This window comes from Thunnus thynnus, chromosome 14, assembly GCF_963924715.1.
Source record: "Thunnus thynnus chromosome 14, fThuThy2.1, whole genome shotgun sequence".
NCBI classification, from domain to species: domain Eukaryota; kingdom Metazoa; phylum Chordata; class Actinopteri; order Scombriformes; family Scombridae; genus Thunnus; species Thunnus thynnus.
In genome coordinates this window covers 2861551-2878695 of record NC_089530.1, presented here as the reverse complement: position 1 = coordinate 2878695, position 17145 = coordinate 2861551, and the positions used below count along the sequence as shown (strand labels likewise).

General features: G+C 40.1%; 1 protein-coding gene across 6 annotated transcripts in view; it reads right to left on the bottom strand.

Moving 5' to 3' along the window:
- ltbp1 (latent transforming growth factor beta binding protein 1) overlaps positions 1 to 17145 on the bottom strand; it is a 157858-nt gene that overhangs the window by 122074 nt on the left and 18639 nt on the right. For all 6 annotated transcript variants that reach the window (XM_067609332.1, XM_067609327.1, XM_067609328.1 and 3 more), the window contains exon 3: positions 1941 to 2277. In XM_067609332.1, the coding sequence (XP_067465433.1) occupies positions 1941 to 2277 (337 nt within the window). The remainder of the gene's footprint in view (positions 1 to 1940; positions 2278 to 17145) is intronic.

Below are 17145 nucleotides of genomic sequence, written 5' to 3'. Positions count from 1 at the left end.
ATCAGATATAAAGGTTTGTGAGTGGAAGGTACACTGGTAAAGAGATATTGGGCTGATGTATTTGAAAATTTTTCATGTATTCTTAATATCAAACCATGTCCAATAGTTTATTTACTTGGATCAAAAATGGCCACTTTACATTCTAAATGGTACATCAGATTATTGGCTTGTCAGCCAAGCAAATAATACTAATAAACTGGAAACAATGTAAACCAAACTGTTAACTCTAACAATAAAACTGGCCGAGGGACTTCTTAAGAGTTGTTGACAATGAAGAGTGGATTTTTTTTCCTGTTCAATTGATCATGTCCTGGTTTGGTTCTTTACAATATAAATGAAAAATGATTTCATATAAAATACGATTCACAGTCCAAAAAAGGCTATAAACTCCTGTTTTGAGGTAAGCCATTTGATATTATCTATCAAAGCATCATAGTCAGTGGCTGCTTTATGCTGTGGTATGCTGGAGTAATAGCATTACAGTTAATCATAGAAATAGGATTAAGAAGCTGATTAAGAGGGCTGGTTTTATATTTGGCACTGCTCCTAATATGCTCAAAATAGTCATGAAGTGTAGAACCTAGGGAAAGGTTCAGTTCTTCAATATGATGGGCGTCCTCTGGATGGTAAACTCAGTTAAACACCAACAGATGGTCCACAAAAACTTTCAGAAAGTCTTCTGTGCCTGCAGCTGTAGTTTGTTATATATTACAGTTTGCTCACAAAATGTTAGATTGGATGTTTTTGGACATTTATGGCTCTATGTAATATTGTATGTATTATAGATTTATTGGCATTGGTTTTGTTGTAAGATTGGTAATTGGCATTTTTATTGCCAGATTGACATTGTAGTGTCTTGTATTCACTGTATTATATGTAATGGTATTTTATCAGTATTATTGTACTTGATCTGCCTCTTGTGATTTACAGACAATGGACCTTATTAATGAAATGTCTGTGTATAGTTTTGACCTTAACTTTTGCGTAAGAACAAATTAAGAACTTTTGTCAGATTCATAAACATTTTCTTTCTTTCCAAAATGTTCACAAGTAGAAACAAAGTGCAGAAATGGTTAGGAGAACTCATTAACTGATGTGCACAAATTCTTCTTATGGTTTGTGGCTCAACAAGTCATCCAAACTAAACAAAAACGTAGTAAATGCCTTCCAAAATATCCCATACAAGCATTTTCTGTTCTCACATTCCTACCAGAAGGATGACATAGTTTGATAATGCCTTTCAAAACCATGCTACAAAAAGATTCATATTAATGTTTTCTCATCTGCTACAGCTATAGTTAAGGCTAAGGCACAAAACTTACTTGGTCAGGCTTAGGGAAAGGGTTGGGTTGCAATAACTACTGGATTAAAGTAGTTAAGGTTATGTATGGAAAACATGATTCTACCACATTTCATTTGAGTTTTCTGATGTGCAATGTCACACATTTGAGAGTGCAACAGATTTGTGAGTTCTGTATCCACGGCACACAAGTGTTATGTCCTGATCTTCATACTAAGCCTGACAGCCGACAATGGTTTTCTGTTAAAAAAATTAAATCAGACTGCTTGTATTTGGACATTTCCTTAAGCTAATGACTGACATCAAATTTATAAAGCATCCTGATTCACAAATATTACCACAGGGGGAAAAACACAGTTATTTATTATTACAATGTATAGTTACTCTGTTTTCTCAAATAAATCTTAGAGAAAATAAGAAAACATTTGTGAATGAGTTGTGTTTTTGGGATGTGAGTGTTGTCTTTTACATGATTTTGTGATCTTTCTGTAGTTTTGTAATGCTTGATTGACTCAGTTCCTCTGACATGTACTACATCAGTAGCAGCTCCACAGTGGAGGACTGAGTTGTTCTAACACCTTTTCCAATAGTCAGAAGACAGCATGGACAAGTAAAAGCTGAATCAAAGTGGGATACTTACTGCTGTTGGATGTGCTGTTGGATGTAATGTGGTCGTACGAGCTGGGGGGCCGGCTTGACAGTTAGTTTCATCTGGCCCATGTTGTTAGCCGGAGGGGGGGCAGAGGCATAACCATTAGGAGGCACTTGCTGAGGTATGGGCCGCTGGGGTACCACATTGTGTCCATTCGTGTGACCAGTGGTGTGGCCGTTGGTGGGTCCGTTCCCAGGCAGTGCTGGAAAGGGGTGTGTGGGCACCGTCTTCTGTTCGCATGCCTTCCCATTTGAGCCAGGCTTGCAGACACAGAGCTGAGGCCTGAGGCACATTCCTCCGTTCTGGCATTGAGGGAAGCAGTTGGCTACAATGCAAAACCCAGACAGAGGAGAAAGAGAGAAGAAAAGACAGAGAGGAAGGAGAGACAGATGGAGAATGAGTGATGATGGTAAGAGGTCACACATACAAAAACACAGGGAAAGAGATGTAAGCATATGGATAAACTGTACTCGACTTTTCATGATTTTAAATGCACACACAGGTAAAAGTATGAAACATGCTTAAATCACACTTCTGTCAGGAATTTAATATCATACATCATCACTGTTTTAAATGTAGGGCTTCAAGGGAACTCTGGTGCATTTGCCATTTGACTTGGTTTGTTTAGGCTGGTGTGACAGCCATCAATGGAACTGGTGCGGACCAAACAACCAGACCGAGACTGCTTGAAACGGTGGGTTACAGAGATGTGTTGTTCTTATGTCCTACTCCATGTATCTTGGCCGATCATCATTAAAAACCAGTGAAGCATAGCAGCCAAAAAGTAAATTTCCCATACCCCGTCTTCTTTTTTTGTCCTGTTCCTTCCTATTCAACATTATTTATGACATATGAGGTCTGACTGCAGTCTTTACTAATAATATTCATAATAATTTGGTTGAATACAAACCCAACACAGTGGTGGGTCTTAATCTAAATAAATGATCAATCATCAATTTCAGACATGTAGCTAACAGGTCGCTAGTTAGTTTTTGAGTGTAAATGACAGGCCTGAGTCATCATCTCCCATTGAACTATTAAGCACATCATATTATTGTTTTAAGCTTAAAACACACACAGCTCGTCCTGTCAGTTTGAAGCTAATGTTAGCTTAAGCTGCTAAAATGCAGAGATGTCAACTGTACCTTTAATGATGGCCAGTGATATCAGACTTTGTCAGACGTGAAGATAAAGGAATCTTCATGCATCAGACAAATCTGAGTTCAAACCAGTCTTGGTCTGGTTGTTTGGTCCTTCAATAGACAGGACTACTGAGAGAGGGATGAAGTCACTAGCACACGGTTATAGTGAGAAGTTTTTACCAAGGAGCTTAAACTCACATTTTGACATAAAGCTGAGGCAGTGTGAGCACAAAATGGAGCGACAGCTAAAAGGCAACAATAATTTTTTTTCTTTGGTGTAGACCAAGTAAACTCAACTGCACAACTACATGATACATGTATCACTCTGTATCATGGATGTATTATAAGAGCTGGATACCGGACTAAAAATGGCGCCTATTCAGTCCTATAAGAATTGCTCGCGTGGCGCATACGCCAAAAAAAGTTTCTAGCTTCCGGGTTTGCTTCATGTTGTGCGGCCCACTGAATATGCGCAGTAGTGTTTCCCCTGCTGGCCCCGCCCACGAGTTCCCGCTCAGCCCATAGACTTTACATTGTGATGACGTCACAGATTTTTAAATTGCTTTTCTCAGCTCGAGGAAAGTTTTGCAAACATAAAACCTCCATGGATCAAAAGTTCATAATAGAAAGAGTCATAATTAACGTTGTTTGCAATTCGAGGCATCCTGTCAACAGTTTTACAGACGTCTGTTTTACAATGGTGGTCTATGGGGAAAATCCTTTTTGGGCCGCAGGGGGATTTTTCACTGCAATACCACGAGTGGCCACTGGGAAAAATTGGCTGCAAGGCTGCGCAGCGGCGTCCTATCCAACTCTTATTATACATTCATGCTCTGTATGGAAAAGAAACCAAACTTCTTCGTTTTGGTTTATAACGGCAGTTGGCAACCAGCGTATTAGGTGCATGACCGCCACCTTCTGCTCCGGAGTGTGAACCAGAGATTAAATCCTCCACATTAATCCTGTCTGTCTAATAAACCCAAAGAAAACTCTACTGCTCCACCAACTTGGCAGGTTCATAAAGTTTTAATGCTGAGCTCCTGAACTCCAGTCTTCCTAAGTTCCTCCTTCATATATTGTCTTTCTTGATCATACTTACTACAATCTATGCTTGCATGCATAACACTGAACATACAAAAATATGTGTATATATCGGTATCGGCAATTGGCCACAATGAGTTGGAAATATCAGCAAAGAGTCCAACATCGTGCATCCCTAGGTCATGTACATAGCATAATTGTATGTGCGCGCGCACACACACACACACACACACATACACACACACACACTATACAAATTCTGACACTTCCTAAATGCTACATGTATGATGTAATCTCAGCTGGCAACAATTTTCAGTCATTTATCACTGAAGCTGGTTGAAGAGGTCTTTTCAATGCCATTATTAGCCTCCTCCAAAACTATCTGCTACTATACATGTCAACACATGTTCACACACACAGCAGGAGAGCTTCATGTGCATTTCAGAGTGGAAAACAGGATGACATGTTGTTGAGGTTCTTTTCCAAAGTCAGTTTCAGTTGAACACGAATCAAATGCAAATAATATCATGTACACAACTAGGCAACAATAGCATGGTTAAAAAAAAACATGTCTTTTATTTTCTGTTGCATAATTTTCTTTTATGAAAACTCCATTGTCACAACGGGAGAAAAACTATGAGGGTTGTCATGTTACATGATGTCATGTAGGTTTGGCCAGTAATCTAACAATGAATCATTTTTATATCATGTCACAATTTGAAACATTGTGATATCACTTCTGCACTTTTAATTAAAATGTACATAATAAAACTGTGTCCAGCAAGCTGTAGGAGGTGAAAGGTGTAGTACACTTAGTGTAGTTTAGTATAATCACAACTGTCAGGGGCAAACTTACTCAGCGGCAGCTGAGTTGGCCAAACAACAAAAAAGAAACTGGGCAGTTATCTGGTTAAAATGCTTCATCAAGGAGAGATACCACTCTAGAGATATGACATTGAAAGAAACAGACAGTGGTTGCTGTGAGGACTTATTACCTTAGTGATACAAAAATATGGCTCTGGTCACCACTGCAAAACAACTGTTCTTCACGTTGTGGTTACTGCTCTAATATTATACTTGAACGTTAAGTGACATTTTTCAAGTGTTGAAAGGAGTGGACAACACACTTATAATTGATACTAATGATTTTGAAGAAAATTGTGATCTCTATAAAATCATGATTCTCATTTTAACTAGAATTGTGCAGAATTATCTAACAGGCAGCGTGGTGGTTGTTGAGGGACAAACAACTGGCTGGCGGACAGAGGGAGAGTGTGAGTGAGGGGTGAGTTAAAGCTGGTATGATAGAAAGGAGGAGGGCTCTATTTTTCTCAAGGCACAACGTCTCTTCGCAGCCAATCTGGTGAATTAAACACTCTTCAACCAGTAGATGTGTTTAAATTGGCATAAAGAATACTTTAATGAGATTAGAAGTAGGAACGTCAGTAAGTCATTCTGCATTGATGAATGTGGCTGATTCTTACAGTATCTGTTATCCACAGCTGCTTTATACTGTATGAGAAGCTTCTCCTTCAGTTCATGAAATCCTTGCAGCCTTTGATTAGAGAAGTGTCACACCAAAGCACAGTGCCATTACTAGGGGTGGGAATCTTTGGGAATGTCACGATTTGATTCAAGCTGGAAGCTAGAAAGTTCACAATATATTTCACATTCATCTCTCAAATGTATTTATTTAGTAATTAAATCAAAAAATGCTTGCAACCATTGCCTTTTGTGAAGATGAACTCTAGCACGTGCGCTGTACACTGTCTGGTTGTTGCAGCTGCCCTGCCCTCACAGTTGAGTTTTTTGTTCTGTCAATATCACGTTATTAACTAACATTTAGAAAATTGACTTTTGACATTTGTGAATCGATGCAGAATTGTCCATGCCCGCATTCAGGATGCATCTTAGAATCGATTTTTCCCCCCATCCCTAGCCATTATGTACAGCCATTAACTGTGTTTACTGTCATTAAATCACCTGAAAATGACATCAGGCTGCTACAGAGTAACCACACACACACCTACACACATCAGTCTGGTTGGTTATAACTTGTCTGTTTACGTGGGGTTACCAGAGTTCATCAGAGTCTCATTTCCAACTTTTTTCTGAACAAAAGCAGCAATTCATGTTTTGCTCTTGAAATGCATTGAGGTGAGAGAGCTTTTGTGTCCTGATGATGTAGCCATTTACGATGTAAGATGCAGTAGAAATAAAACTGAAATAGCATCAGTTTGATGCAATCATATTAATGGCTTCAACAAATGTTGTTATTTATTTCTATCATCATTGTACAAATCATTAAAAAACCCACATGATCTGTCTCTGGCTGCAGAAGTGTGATTTCCTGAAAAAGCGTATTTCCATTTGCTGAGCTATGGTGTCATTCTTCACTGTGATTGGCTCAGTTATTTCAGAGCTATGAGACCAGTGGTGTGACTGGCTGAGAGAGTATTTACTAATCACCACACTCACTGATCTATATTCACCTTCACCCAACCCTTGCACTTTGTGCTGCTGCACATAAGTGAACCAAAATAGCAGGTGTGAATGGAGACGCCCACACAGCCCTTGCGCCCGAGACCTACCGCGCTGAGCTTGTGCGCTTGCATGGATAACATAGGGATAAATAATGACCACTATGTCACCGTTCCTCACAGTAAATCCACTTATACATTTTTTTAGAATTTTCATTGAACAGTGAAATTAAATACAATGAAAATAACTTTCTGTTTTATCTTTACATTAATCTGACAGCATTCAGTTCAAACTTATATCATGATGAAAAGTGATGAAAATGTTACAGGTCCAAAGCAGTAGGAATGCCCTTGTGCAAAGTGCAAGTAAAAGTGACCATGTTGCATATTCAGACGTGACATCAACATGTTAAACTGCCACCAGATTAACATAAAGGGGTGCATGTCTGAGGGGGGCTAAAGAGACCAGTAAAAAGCCTGTAATTACACAGGGCTCTATTCTCTGCAGGCAGATGATAGGGGCATCCATTCATCATCTACAAAGCCTGCCTCAAAGACAACACGGTAGAGGTTTACATGCTGTATTTCAACACACACATGCACCTACATGCAAAGATATGTTTGGAGAAACCATACAAAGGAAGTTGATCACAGATAACACGCGCACACGCCTGGACCTTCCTCTGACTATATTCATTTCTTAACATAAACACACTGTTATCTTAATGGTCACCATAAGTAATACTATACTAAACCAAAAACTAACTAGCTAAAGTCCTAACCCTAAACTGACTTGCTGAAGTAGTGAGGGACAGAACACACACACACACACACACACACCAGGCCACCTTCAAATGATACGCCCTGCTGTGTGTGTGTGTGTGTGTGTGTGCGTGCTTGTGTGTATGTGTGTGGTGTGTGGTGTGTGTGCGTGTGTATAAAGCCAGCAGGAGAAATGACTCAGAAAGAGGCCAGCCCCTCTCACTCTCCCCTGGGTCTGTGAGGGTGTGTCACCACCTCACTAAGCTTGTTAGTCTAATTAGTGACTTTGAGATTTGTGAAAATGATTAATGAAGGGAAAACTACATGGTTGATGAAAGACATCTGCTGGCACGAGGAAAAGATACCTTTCTCTGAGGTTGTCCAAATTCTTCCAGACCAGCAGTTTTTTTTGTCTGATGTATAACATCTTCTATTAAAAATCAGATCTGGGACACCCCTCATACTGTATGATGGATATGACTGAACGATATATATAGAATTTATACAACATCACTAGCCTGGGGGCAAACTAACCTGAAGTGATCTGATTGTAATATGATGATTTTCTGTGTAGTATGAAGAAACATTTTGTTTGTGTGGAATCCATGCAGCATTGAAGTCATATTGAAGGTACTGCATTACACTGCATGAGAAAAATTCTAATTATGGTTCAGCTCAACATCCAAGTGGCAATGACAACTGATTACTGTGTTTTTCTGTAAGCTTCTGGAGTTTAAGGAGGGTAACTAAGCTGTGAAGACCTCTAGCTTTGTCCCAGAACCAAAAACAAGACCTCTCATTGCTCTCCGTTACTTCAGACTTGTGGCATTGAGTTCATGTTATCTCTCGGTCTGTGTCCGTCTGTCTGTCTGTATGTATGTATGTGTGTTTGTCGTTTATGTATCTTGAGAGCTGTTAATCCGATCTACTTCGTACCTGGCAGGTGGATTGTTGGGGAAACGAGGAAGTGCAATGTCAATGTGTGAAGTTGTTTGGATGAGCGGTTTTTTAGAAATATATAAAAATACCCCATAAACAACATTGCTTCTGCTTCTTCTTCTGTACGTGGATTCAACAAGCGGAAATACGGACAGTGCCATTCTGCCATTGAAATGTACAGGTAGAATGTACCTGTAGTAATAAGAATAATCACCTGTAGTGATAAGAACAACTATAGAGAATGAATTGAAAAAAGTTTCTTAAGTTCAACTTAAAATTGTAGTTTCCAGATATTCTGTGAGGTGTTAAGGGAGCATTGGTAAATTGTAGTATCTACCGATAGCTTGCATGTGAGGCATTTAGGGAACACGGGTAAATTATAGCGTCTACTGATAGCCTGCATTTGTGGTGTTTAGGGGAGGAGCACTGTTCTCTCTAGGTTTTGAGATATTGGCCTGTTCTGAACAGGCACATTTTGAATGGGCACTGCACTAGTCTGTCTGGTAAAGGAAGGAATTTCTGTCTGTATGTCTGTGTGTCTGTATGTCTGTATGTCCTTCGCATATCTCTTGAACCGTTCATCAGATCGACATCACACTTGGTGGGTGTATGGCCGGGTAACAAAGGGAGAGCAGTGTTAAATTTGGGGCAATTTGGACACGCAGCACAATTAATATTAATAAACTTAAACTCTGAATAAACAAGCAATCAGCCGCTCCACTCTGCAGCAGTGGGGCAGGCCCTCTGGGTTTTGCGACAGCACTTCATGATCAGAGCTGTACGACTCTGCCATGAGACGAGTCAAGGGGACGACATCTCTCTTTGTTTGATAACGTTAAAAGTTAGGCTTTGTTGTGGGTTTCCTGACTCATTTTAAAAAAGACGAGAGCAAAAGAGAGAGAGAGGGCAAGCGAGCCGAGAGCACATGCCAGCGACAGAAAGGCTGGAAAGCTTTCTCTGAGAGAGAGAAAGCCTGTGAATGACAGAAATACGTTATTTTCTGATTGTCTCACAGCGGTTACATTCTAAAGCACGAATAAAACACCCATCAGACACTCAACAGATGATTTACTGTAAAGACAGATGCTCCTTTAGTGCAATTTGGACAAGTGACACATTTAATTAACTTTGAATAAACAAGCAAACAGCGAGCCGCTCAGCTCTGTGTTTGAGTGCAGCAGGGGCTATTTGATATAAACACCATCACATCACAGTGGGGCGGGGCTTCTGGGCTTTGACTTGACTTTACACTTGGCGGGTGTACTGGTGAGGACCCAAGGAAGTGCATTGTCGAGTGTGAAGTTGTTTGGACATGTGAAATGTTTAATTAATGTTGAATAAACAAGCGAACAGTGTACCGATCAGCTCCTGTGCAATGGGGGCTGTTTGATAAATACACCGTCATACCACAGCAGGGTGGGGCTTCTGGGCTCTGTCTTGCTGAGCGGGACAAAGGCACACACCCTGCTCAGTTGAACTGCCCGAGATGGAGGAACGAGCACACACACAGGGTCGGAGGCACTAAAACTAGCCAACAGGAGCACAGACATGTTTGACTGGCAGCAGAATCAACAAATGGAAGGCCGTAAACTGCTTCTGCAATTCAACCTCAGTTTAGTCTCACTGGTGAAGTCTCTGTCTGGATTTAAACCATTTAATTTATTGAATCCTTATCATTTTAATTCATACATGTATATGTGGTTCTATAATATTAAGCAATCGGCCCATTCTGAAGAGGCACATTTTGTATGGGCACTGCACTGGTTCTATCTAACAATCTATGTCTCATTGGATGTTTTGTAAAGTTATAATCACGTCCACTTTCCACAGTGACTGTCCAGGTGTGCAGAGGTGTGAAAGTGGGCAGCATTTTGACACAAGCCTTCTTTTTTATTCTTCACACAAATACTTCTGTCACTTGTTTGAAGCATGCCAAGACCTTGACAGTCATGTCCTATGATTTCTACAATGCATTCAACACCATCCAGTTCCAATGCAATCTAGCAATTCAACTACACCCAACATGGTAGCCTCATACCTACAATGTACGCAGCTGGCTACTGAGCAATACTTCAGTGGCCAGCTGCAGTATGTTCACGTGGGCGGCAGGATCTCTGAGATAGTGATGAGCACTGGCGCACCCTTCTGTACTAGGAGCACTCCTCCTCAGAGTCTACACCCTCCTTCAGTTTATACTTTGTGTCTGACTTCTGTAGAGGTACACTTGTTTTTAGCCAGCCATCGTGTTCTTTGCAGAACAGCTCGTCCCAGAATGTTTTTTTTAGGTTTTGGCCCAAACTTAGTACAAAGTGTAAACCTGCAGACCATGGCATTGGTTACACACACAGTATCTATTTTCAAGGCCACTTTGCACATCTCATCAGGCAAGGTTACATTAAATGTCACGTATGAACATTCTCAGGTACAACCTTGACCAATCTTAAAATCCATATTCCAGGTGGCCCTACCTTTAACTTGTATTTAATTTTGTATATGTATTGATATACTGTAGATCTATCTAAACCATGCTGCAGTTTTTAATCTGTTACAGCAAGGTTAGTGTTAAATCATATTGAATTGTGCTTGAAAGCTAATATGATAGCCTCCTCCACTTATGAGTCTCTGGGTCTCCGTTGTCTCAAAGGTCATGGATGTATTAAGAGCGTTCATGGTCAGCGCTGTCAAGATGGTTTGCGTTTGGTCAACTTTGCCCACACAAGTGAATCCACTACTCACAGCAAATTTATTGAAATTAAATGATTTCAGTTCCGGGTGTGACTGGGCCTTAACTCTGTAACTGTTGTCGCCTCTTGACATTTGACTCCCATCTCTTTGCCTGGTCTAGAAAGGCATAACCATCCTAAAACTGAACCAATGACACTTTCAAAAAGACTCTAAGATATCACCTAAAAATTTAATTCATTTTTGGAACGTGTTCAACACATATGAGGCTTTCTTTGATCCTACAGTGTAAAAGAGTGCATTAGCATGGAAGTGCTCAAATTTCAGACCATTCTATGTTCTAACACAATATACTGTACTGTAGGGTCTAAATTCAGTCTCAGTCCAAAAAGTATATGCCTTAGTGTCTACTTTCAAAATCTAATATCAGTTGAGTTACACCCCCAACAACCCTCCTCCATAGAAAGATTACCTCAAAGATTACATCATTGCTGTCTTTTCCCCCCCGGAGCTGAGTTATGTTAGCATTTTGAAATAACCCCACAGTTAATTTTCCACTTTGGGCGAAGCTTTTTTGCTTTCTTTTCCGACTAGCGTAAATAGTTTTCATTTCCCCCACCCCTCTCTGGCCTGGAGCTGAGGCTGCCATCTGTTCTACGAATAGTTTTCTCTCCCTCTCTCTCAGACTGAGGTCAGCTACATAAGGGCTCTGTTCTGTGACGAGGGTGACGGACTAAGTGACGGTAATTTACTTGTTAGCTGGGGACAGGAAATAGATCAGTCATGGTGATGTTCTCACTCTTTTGATCACAGTATGCTGGGCCTGGCATGCAGGGAACCCCTCACCCACTCACACTGAGGTCTGCTAGGGGTTTGTAAGAGTTAAAAATATTTGGGGGGTTGTGTGTGTGTGTGTGTGTGTGTGTGTGGGGCTATGTGCATGTGGTAGGGATCCAAGGTGAGAAGCAAAAACTGAGAGGCATAATGATTTTCTTTGTGTCACTGCCTTGTTGCAAGATCTTAAAATTCCAAAGTGAGGGAAAGAAAATTGCTCAAACTTTATGGGTAACTGCAACAGCCTGTTTAACCTTGCATGTGGCTGGGACAGATGTTCACTGAATTCAGAAGCAGGTAGCGGTGGAAAGATATGACATCGATATATGAGGTATTGAATTCCACATTATCTGAGTCACTGCTGGCCCTCAGAGTTCAGATTAGCTCTGATAAGGCTGTCTGTTGAGAATCGATGGGCCTCACTAATCCTCTGGGTGAGAGATACACTTATCTTTTCACTGGCCAGCAATGATGACGGTATTGAGACACCATCATATGAAATATCCAAGTTATTCACAGTCATCAACTAAATCTACTTTGACTCGACTCCATTGATGTATTCATCGTTAGGCAAAAAAGTACTTATACATACAAAAAAAAAAAAAAATCATAACCTACTGTAACAATAGGATTGTTGTTCCTAGTTTGTGTTGTTCCAGGGAGCAATTAGAGTGGGACACTGACCATGAGTAACGCTGGCTAGAACTGAATGCAATGTGAAGATGGTCTAAGTTAATAAAGTCACAATCGTTAATTCTGTATGATATGGCAAGAACGGAACAGAATGAAACACCTACTAGGGAAAAACATTTTGGTTAATATTGCTTGCCATCTTATATACAAAGGGTTCAATGCCTGTTCAGGCTGTTGAACCCCTACTGACTCACTACTGACCCCCACTCCTCCAACTCCCACCATCAGCTCTCTGTGCATTGTGTACACTCTGTCAACTTGAAGTTCAATTCAAAACGAAAACTAGTTTATTACAACTTAGTTTTTAGATTTGTAGCTCTGGCCATCAGTTCTGGTAACACTGTAATCACTAAAGAAATTGCTGATATCTTGAAATCTTGGTGACATCCCTAAATATAGGTCCTCAAATGGGCGACAAACACACGGAAGGCTGGCAGGCCTATAACATTTCTAATAATTCATCATTGCAAAAGAAAATTGAGTCTACACACTTTGATTTGAAATTTTACCATTTTTTCTGTTCTTTGTATTTGGTAAACATGGGAGTTTGTGTTTGATTGTCTGATCATTTGTGTTAGTTGCCCTGTTGCCGTGTTCACAAGTCTCATCAATTACTTTGGTGAGTATGAGGTTATAACTGGTGTAATTGATGGCTAGAGCAATGAAAATAAATCCAAGTTGTAACCATGGTTTTTATTAGAGCATGCACCAAATGGCAGCTTCATTATATACCCAGAGACCCAAAAACCAACCTATGTTACCTGGCCCCAGGTTTGTTTTTTGTGTTTGAATGAACTTCATTTATAAATATTCTGCATATGAGCACAATGTACAGTAGGTCAGGAGGAGGAAGACGAGGGAAACATAAATGAATTAAATTTCAACCATACTTGGAAATATAAACAAATTTTTTTTTTCATTATTTTTGTTGTTGGTTTCAGTTTGTAGTATTTGTTATTCCGTTCTTTTATGTTCATGTGTATATTTGTCTTTTTGTCCATGAAACACTTTTTAAAAATGTAAATAAAATTTTTAATTTTATTACACAAACTACAAAATTGGGAAATTCAAATACTCACCTTCTCCTATTGCCTTTGCTAGCTACTACGCCATGACCCATGAGCTAATAGTCATGTAAAAGTTTTATACGATGACCCAAATCACATGTGATTGAATAAATGTACTGTATGTATACACTGCAATCAAAGATGAGTCATGAAAAAATATGTCAATGTTTTACAGGAATAGAAAATAGATGATTTTTGAATATATTTGGCATATAACAAGAGATGAATGAACAATTAACACTGAATTATGTATTTTTTGTTTCACTGTTTCTTTAAGAGTAGACACGTCATATTCGAACATAGATAGCTACACAACTACATCCATGAAAAGTAGAGAAAGAAAAATGGCCATAAGTGTGGATGAGATCGATGCAGCAGTACGGGTTGATATAACTCTTCAATCAGCAGATTTCTTCAATGGTTGGGCTGAAAGCTGAATTGTCCCTAACAACGGCCACTGCAACATCTGCACCCAGGGAAATGATGTCTGCAGGAAAGACATCACTCACTACTGATTGGTAAGGAGAAAATAGATAACCCCACCCTCCCCAACAGGAGTTGGCTAACATGAACACAAGGTCAGAGTGAATAGTTAAAGTGAAATGAAATGGCAATTCAGTGAGTCACAGTCCTGTCTGACAATTCATCATCCAAAAGTCTTTCTCCTCCTTTTTTCTCAGGAAAACATGCTTTATGCAATGATACCAGCCTTCTCCTGTTGACGTCTGTACATATTTTTTTATATTTATTATATATTTTTTCATTTTTCCTTTGTATCTCATTGCCTCCAGGTATGTGTTAAATCTCTGAATCAACTGCCTTCTACATGTGTGTTCTTTGCATTTCTCTGCTAAAAATGGCCTCTTCCTATCTTTAAAACCAGCATGCCCTTTCTTTACCAAAAAGGAAAGCAATTAAAATGAGATGACGGAAACAATGATAGATTTTATCATGGAAAAATCAGCCTCTCCTGTTGACAATGAGATTGGCCAACGCCTGAGAATACTGAGTGACGTTACCACCTGCAGTGGGCCATTAGCCTTTGCTGCAGGAAAGCATTCCATTGTTGGGTGACTCATTCAGAGACTTTGTATCTGCAAAGGTGGTTAAGTGAGGTGAGCGTGGACATCATCCAGATACAATACCCGGCGACAGTCACATCTTAATCGACTTGACTCCCCCACTGCCCTGTGAACTGAGGTGTCAAGCACATTGCTGAACGTTTACTGCACCTCCCCTTTCACTTTATAACACCTGCATTCAGCACGCAGCCCTCCAGTGTCAGTGCTGCTGATGGACATTATAATGAGCTGTAATGGGCTTGGCCACTAGGCAATGAAGAGCAAACTACTTGAGTCAGCACGTTGCCAGGTGTTCCTCTGGCCAACCCACATGGAGAGAAAATGGGTTTGTTTTTTTTGGGGGGGGGGGGGTTTATATATATATTTATTTTTCACTCTCAAATATCAGTATTGTTTGGGCTCTAGTTACAACTATGAAGATGAGAAGACATTCCTTCTCTGTGCATCATTACACAATGGTGAGGCTAGATTAACAGCTGGGCGAAGAGGGCACCACACACCCAAGGTCCCCCAAAAGTCCAAGATTCACTGCATGTCAGCTGGTTTTGGTACCATGATTAATGGCAAATTTGTACAACTAAAGTACAATATCAACTAAGACGGCTCCTATGTTATTACAGTACCTAATGATATCATCCTGTCTTGTAGAAGTGCCCTGTGTCCATTTTATTATTTCACTTTACAAATACCCAGTTATAGTGTCCATACACCAGTGTTTTTCTCAAACTTTGGCTGCCTTCTTTCAGGAAAGTAAACTGAGCAATTCCACAAAATTACAAAGATGTTTTGTCTGCGAGATAGCCGTGATGTAGACACTTTAGGCGGATTCGACAAAGAGCTATTCTGCCCTGCAATTCAATAATTGGCCAACATTTGACTTCATCCAGTCTGGAGGAGTAACTGGAATGTCTCCTGATCATTTCTCCTGAATCAGATGAGTTTTGTACCGCTGAGTCACATGTTCACCACTGCTACCAAGAAAAGAAGCAAACCAAAATAAGCTGTGCTCTACAGCAACACGTGAAGGTCCAACATACATCTGTGTCCATTTCTGTCTTATTTATGGCAGTCAGGGAAGAGCACAAGGAACATTCCTGACTGACCACCATTAATAACAGAAGGTTCAGAATTTGACTTCTGCAGCAATAACCAGGTATGCCATAGAAAGAGGTCATTGCGTTATTTGTGACAAGGTATGTCTTTTGAAGTCCTCTTGAGTGTATATCATGTGTGACATAACACAGAAAATGTCAGTTACTGTTTTCACTGGTTTTAAGTCTTCCCACGACATTAAAAGAAAGCCTGTCGTGGTTAGGATGGGTGAGGGGATGGGGGTTGAACCGACAACCTGAAAGAACACTTTATGTATGGGGACTAAATGGCTCCTGTGGCTATGTGTAAGGCTGCACCAGGACAAAATCAGTCCATTGTTAATTCATGTTGTTACTCTGTTTGACAGCATCACTTGTTTGTAATGAAGGAGCGGAGGAGGGATCTGTTGGAAATTCATCACGATAACAAGCGATGACGGATTCCACATGTTGCTCTGCTGGTTCATGGGAGCTGTATTTTTTGGATGTTAATAAAATCATTGTTGTTGTTGTTAAACTTTGTTGAAAAAATAGAAAGAGTTCAAATTCCAATGCTGGATGCTGCAGTGGATGTGGCAGTGGCACCACATTAGGATTCAGCTCTCTATTGTCATGTTTTTCTATGTGAACAATGAAATGAATGGGTAAAACGTCAGTATTAAAGGCAAAAAAGCACAGTGGTACATGCTGTTTTTTGTGCCTAAAATAATCTTTTCAAATCTGTGCATTGTTTTCTCTACTCAATTGCAAGAAATGATAAAAACACATAGCACACTGCCCCCTCATTTAAAATACTGTAAAAAAAAACAACTATAAAACAAAAACAAAGAAAAAGAAAACTTACCACTTACTGACCTAAATACACGCCACTCACAGGTTGAGATAAACCTTCTAATTACTCATTAATTCTCTCTTTAGGGGCAGGTGTACACATACAAACATATAAACTACTGCTTTGTTCATTCCATTCATTATATCTCCAATTTTAGCATCTGGATGGGGGGAACTGGATGACACAGACTGTCAAAGCCAAAGAACCAGAGGAATGTCCCCTATTGGTCATTGTCCAGAAGGTTTGCACAGTGTTTCCTGTGCCTGTATAAACAAAAGGAGTCTCTCCGCCCACAAGTTTCAAGTGTTCAGCTGATATGGGCTCAAAGCCCTGCAATGGTAGTCATGATGACACTGAACTTTAGCACCACCTGTACTTATTTTGATTCTTTTCAATGGTAAATGTGGGTCAGACACTTTTGCACTGTGCTCTCTGCTGTGGTGGAAGGTGATGTGCAGGTTACAGAGTGGCAGAGCCACACTGTGAGATCTGCTGAACACAAACACGAGGGAGTCCTGTTGCTCTCCAGAGAACACTAGTAGTCTTTC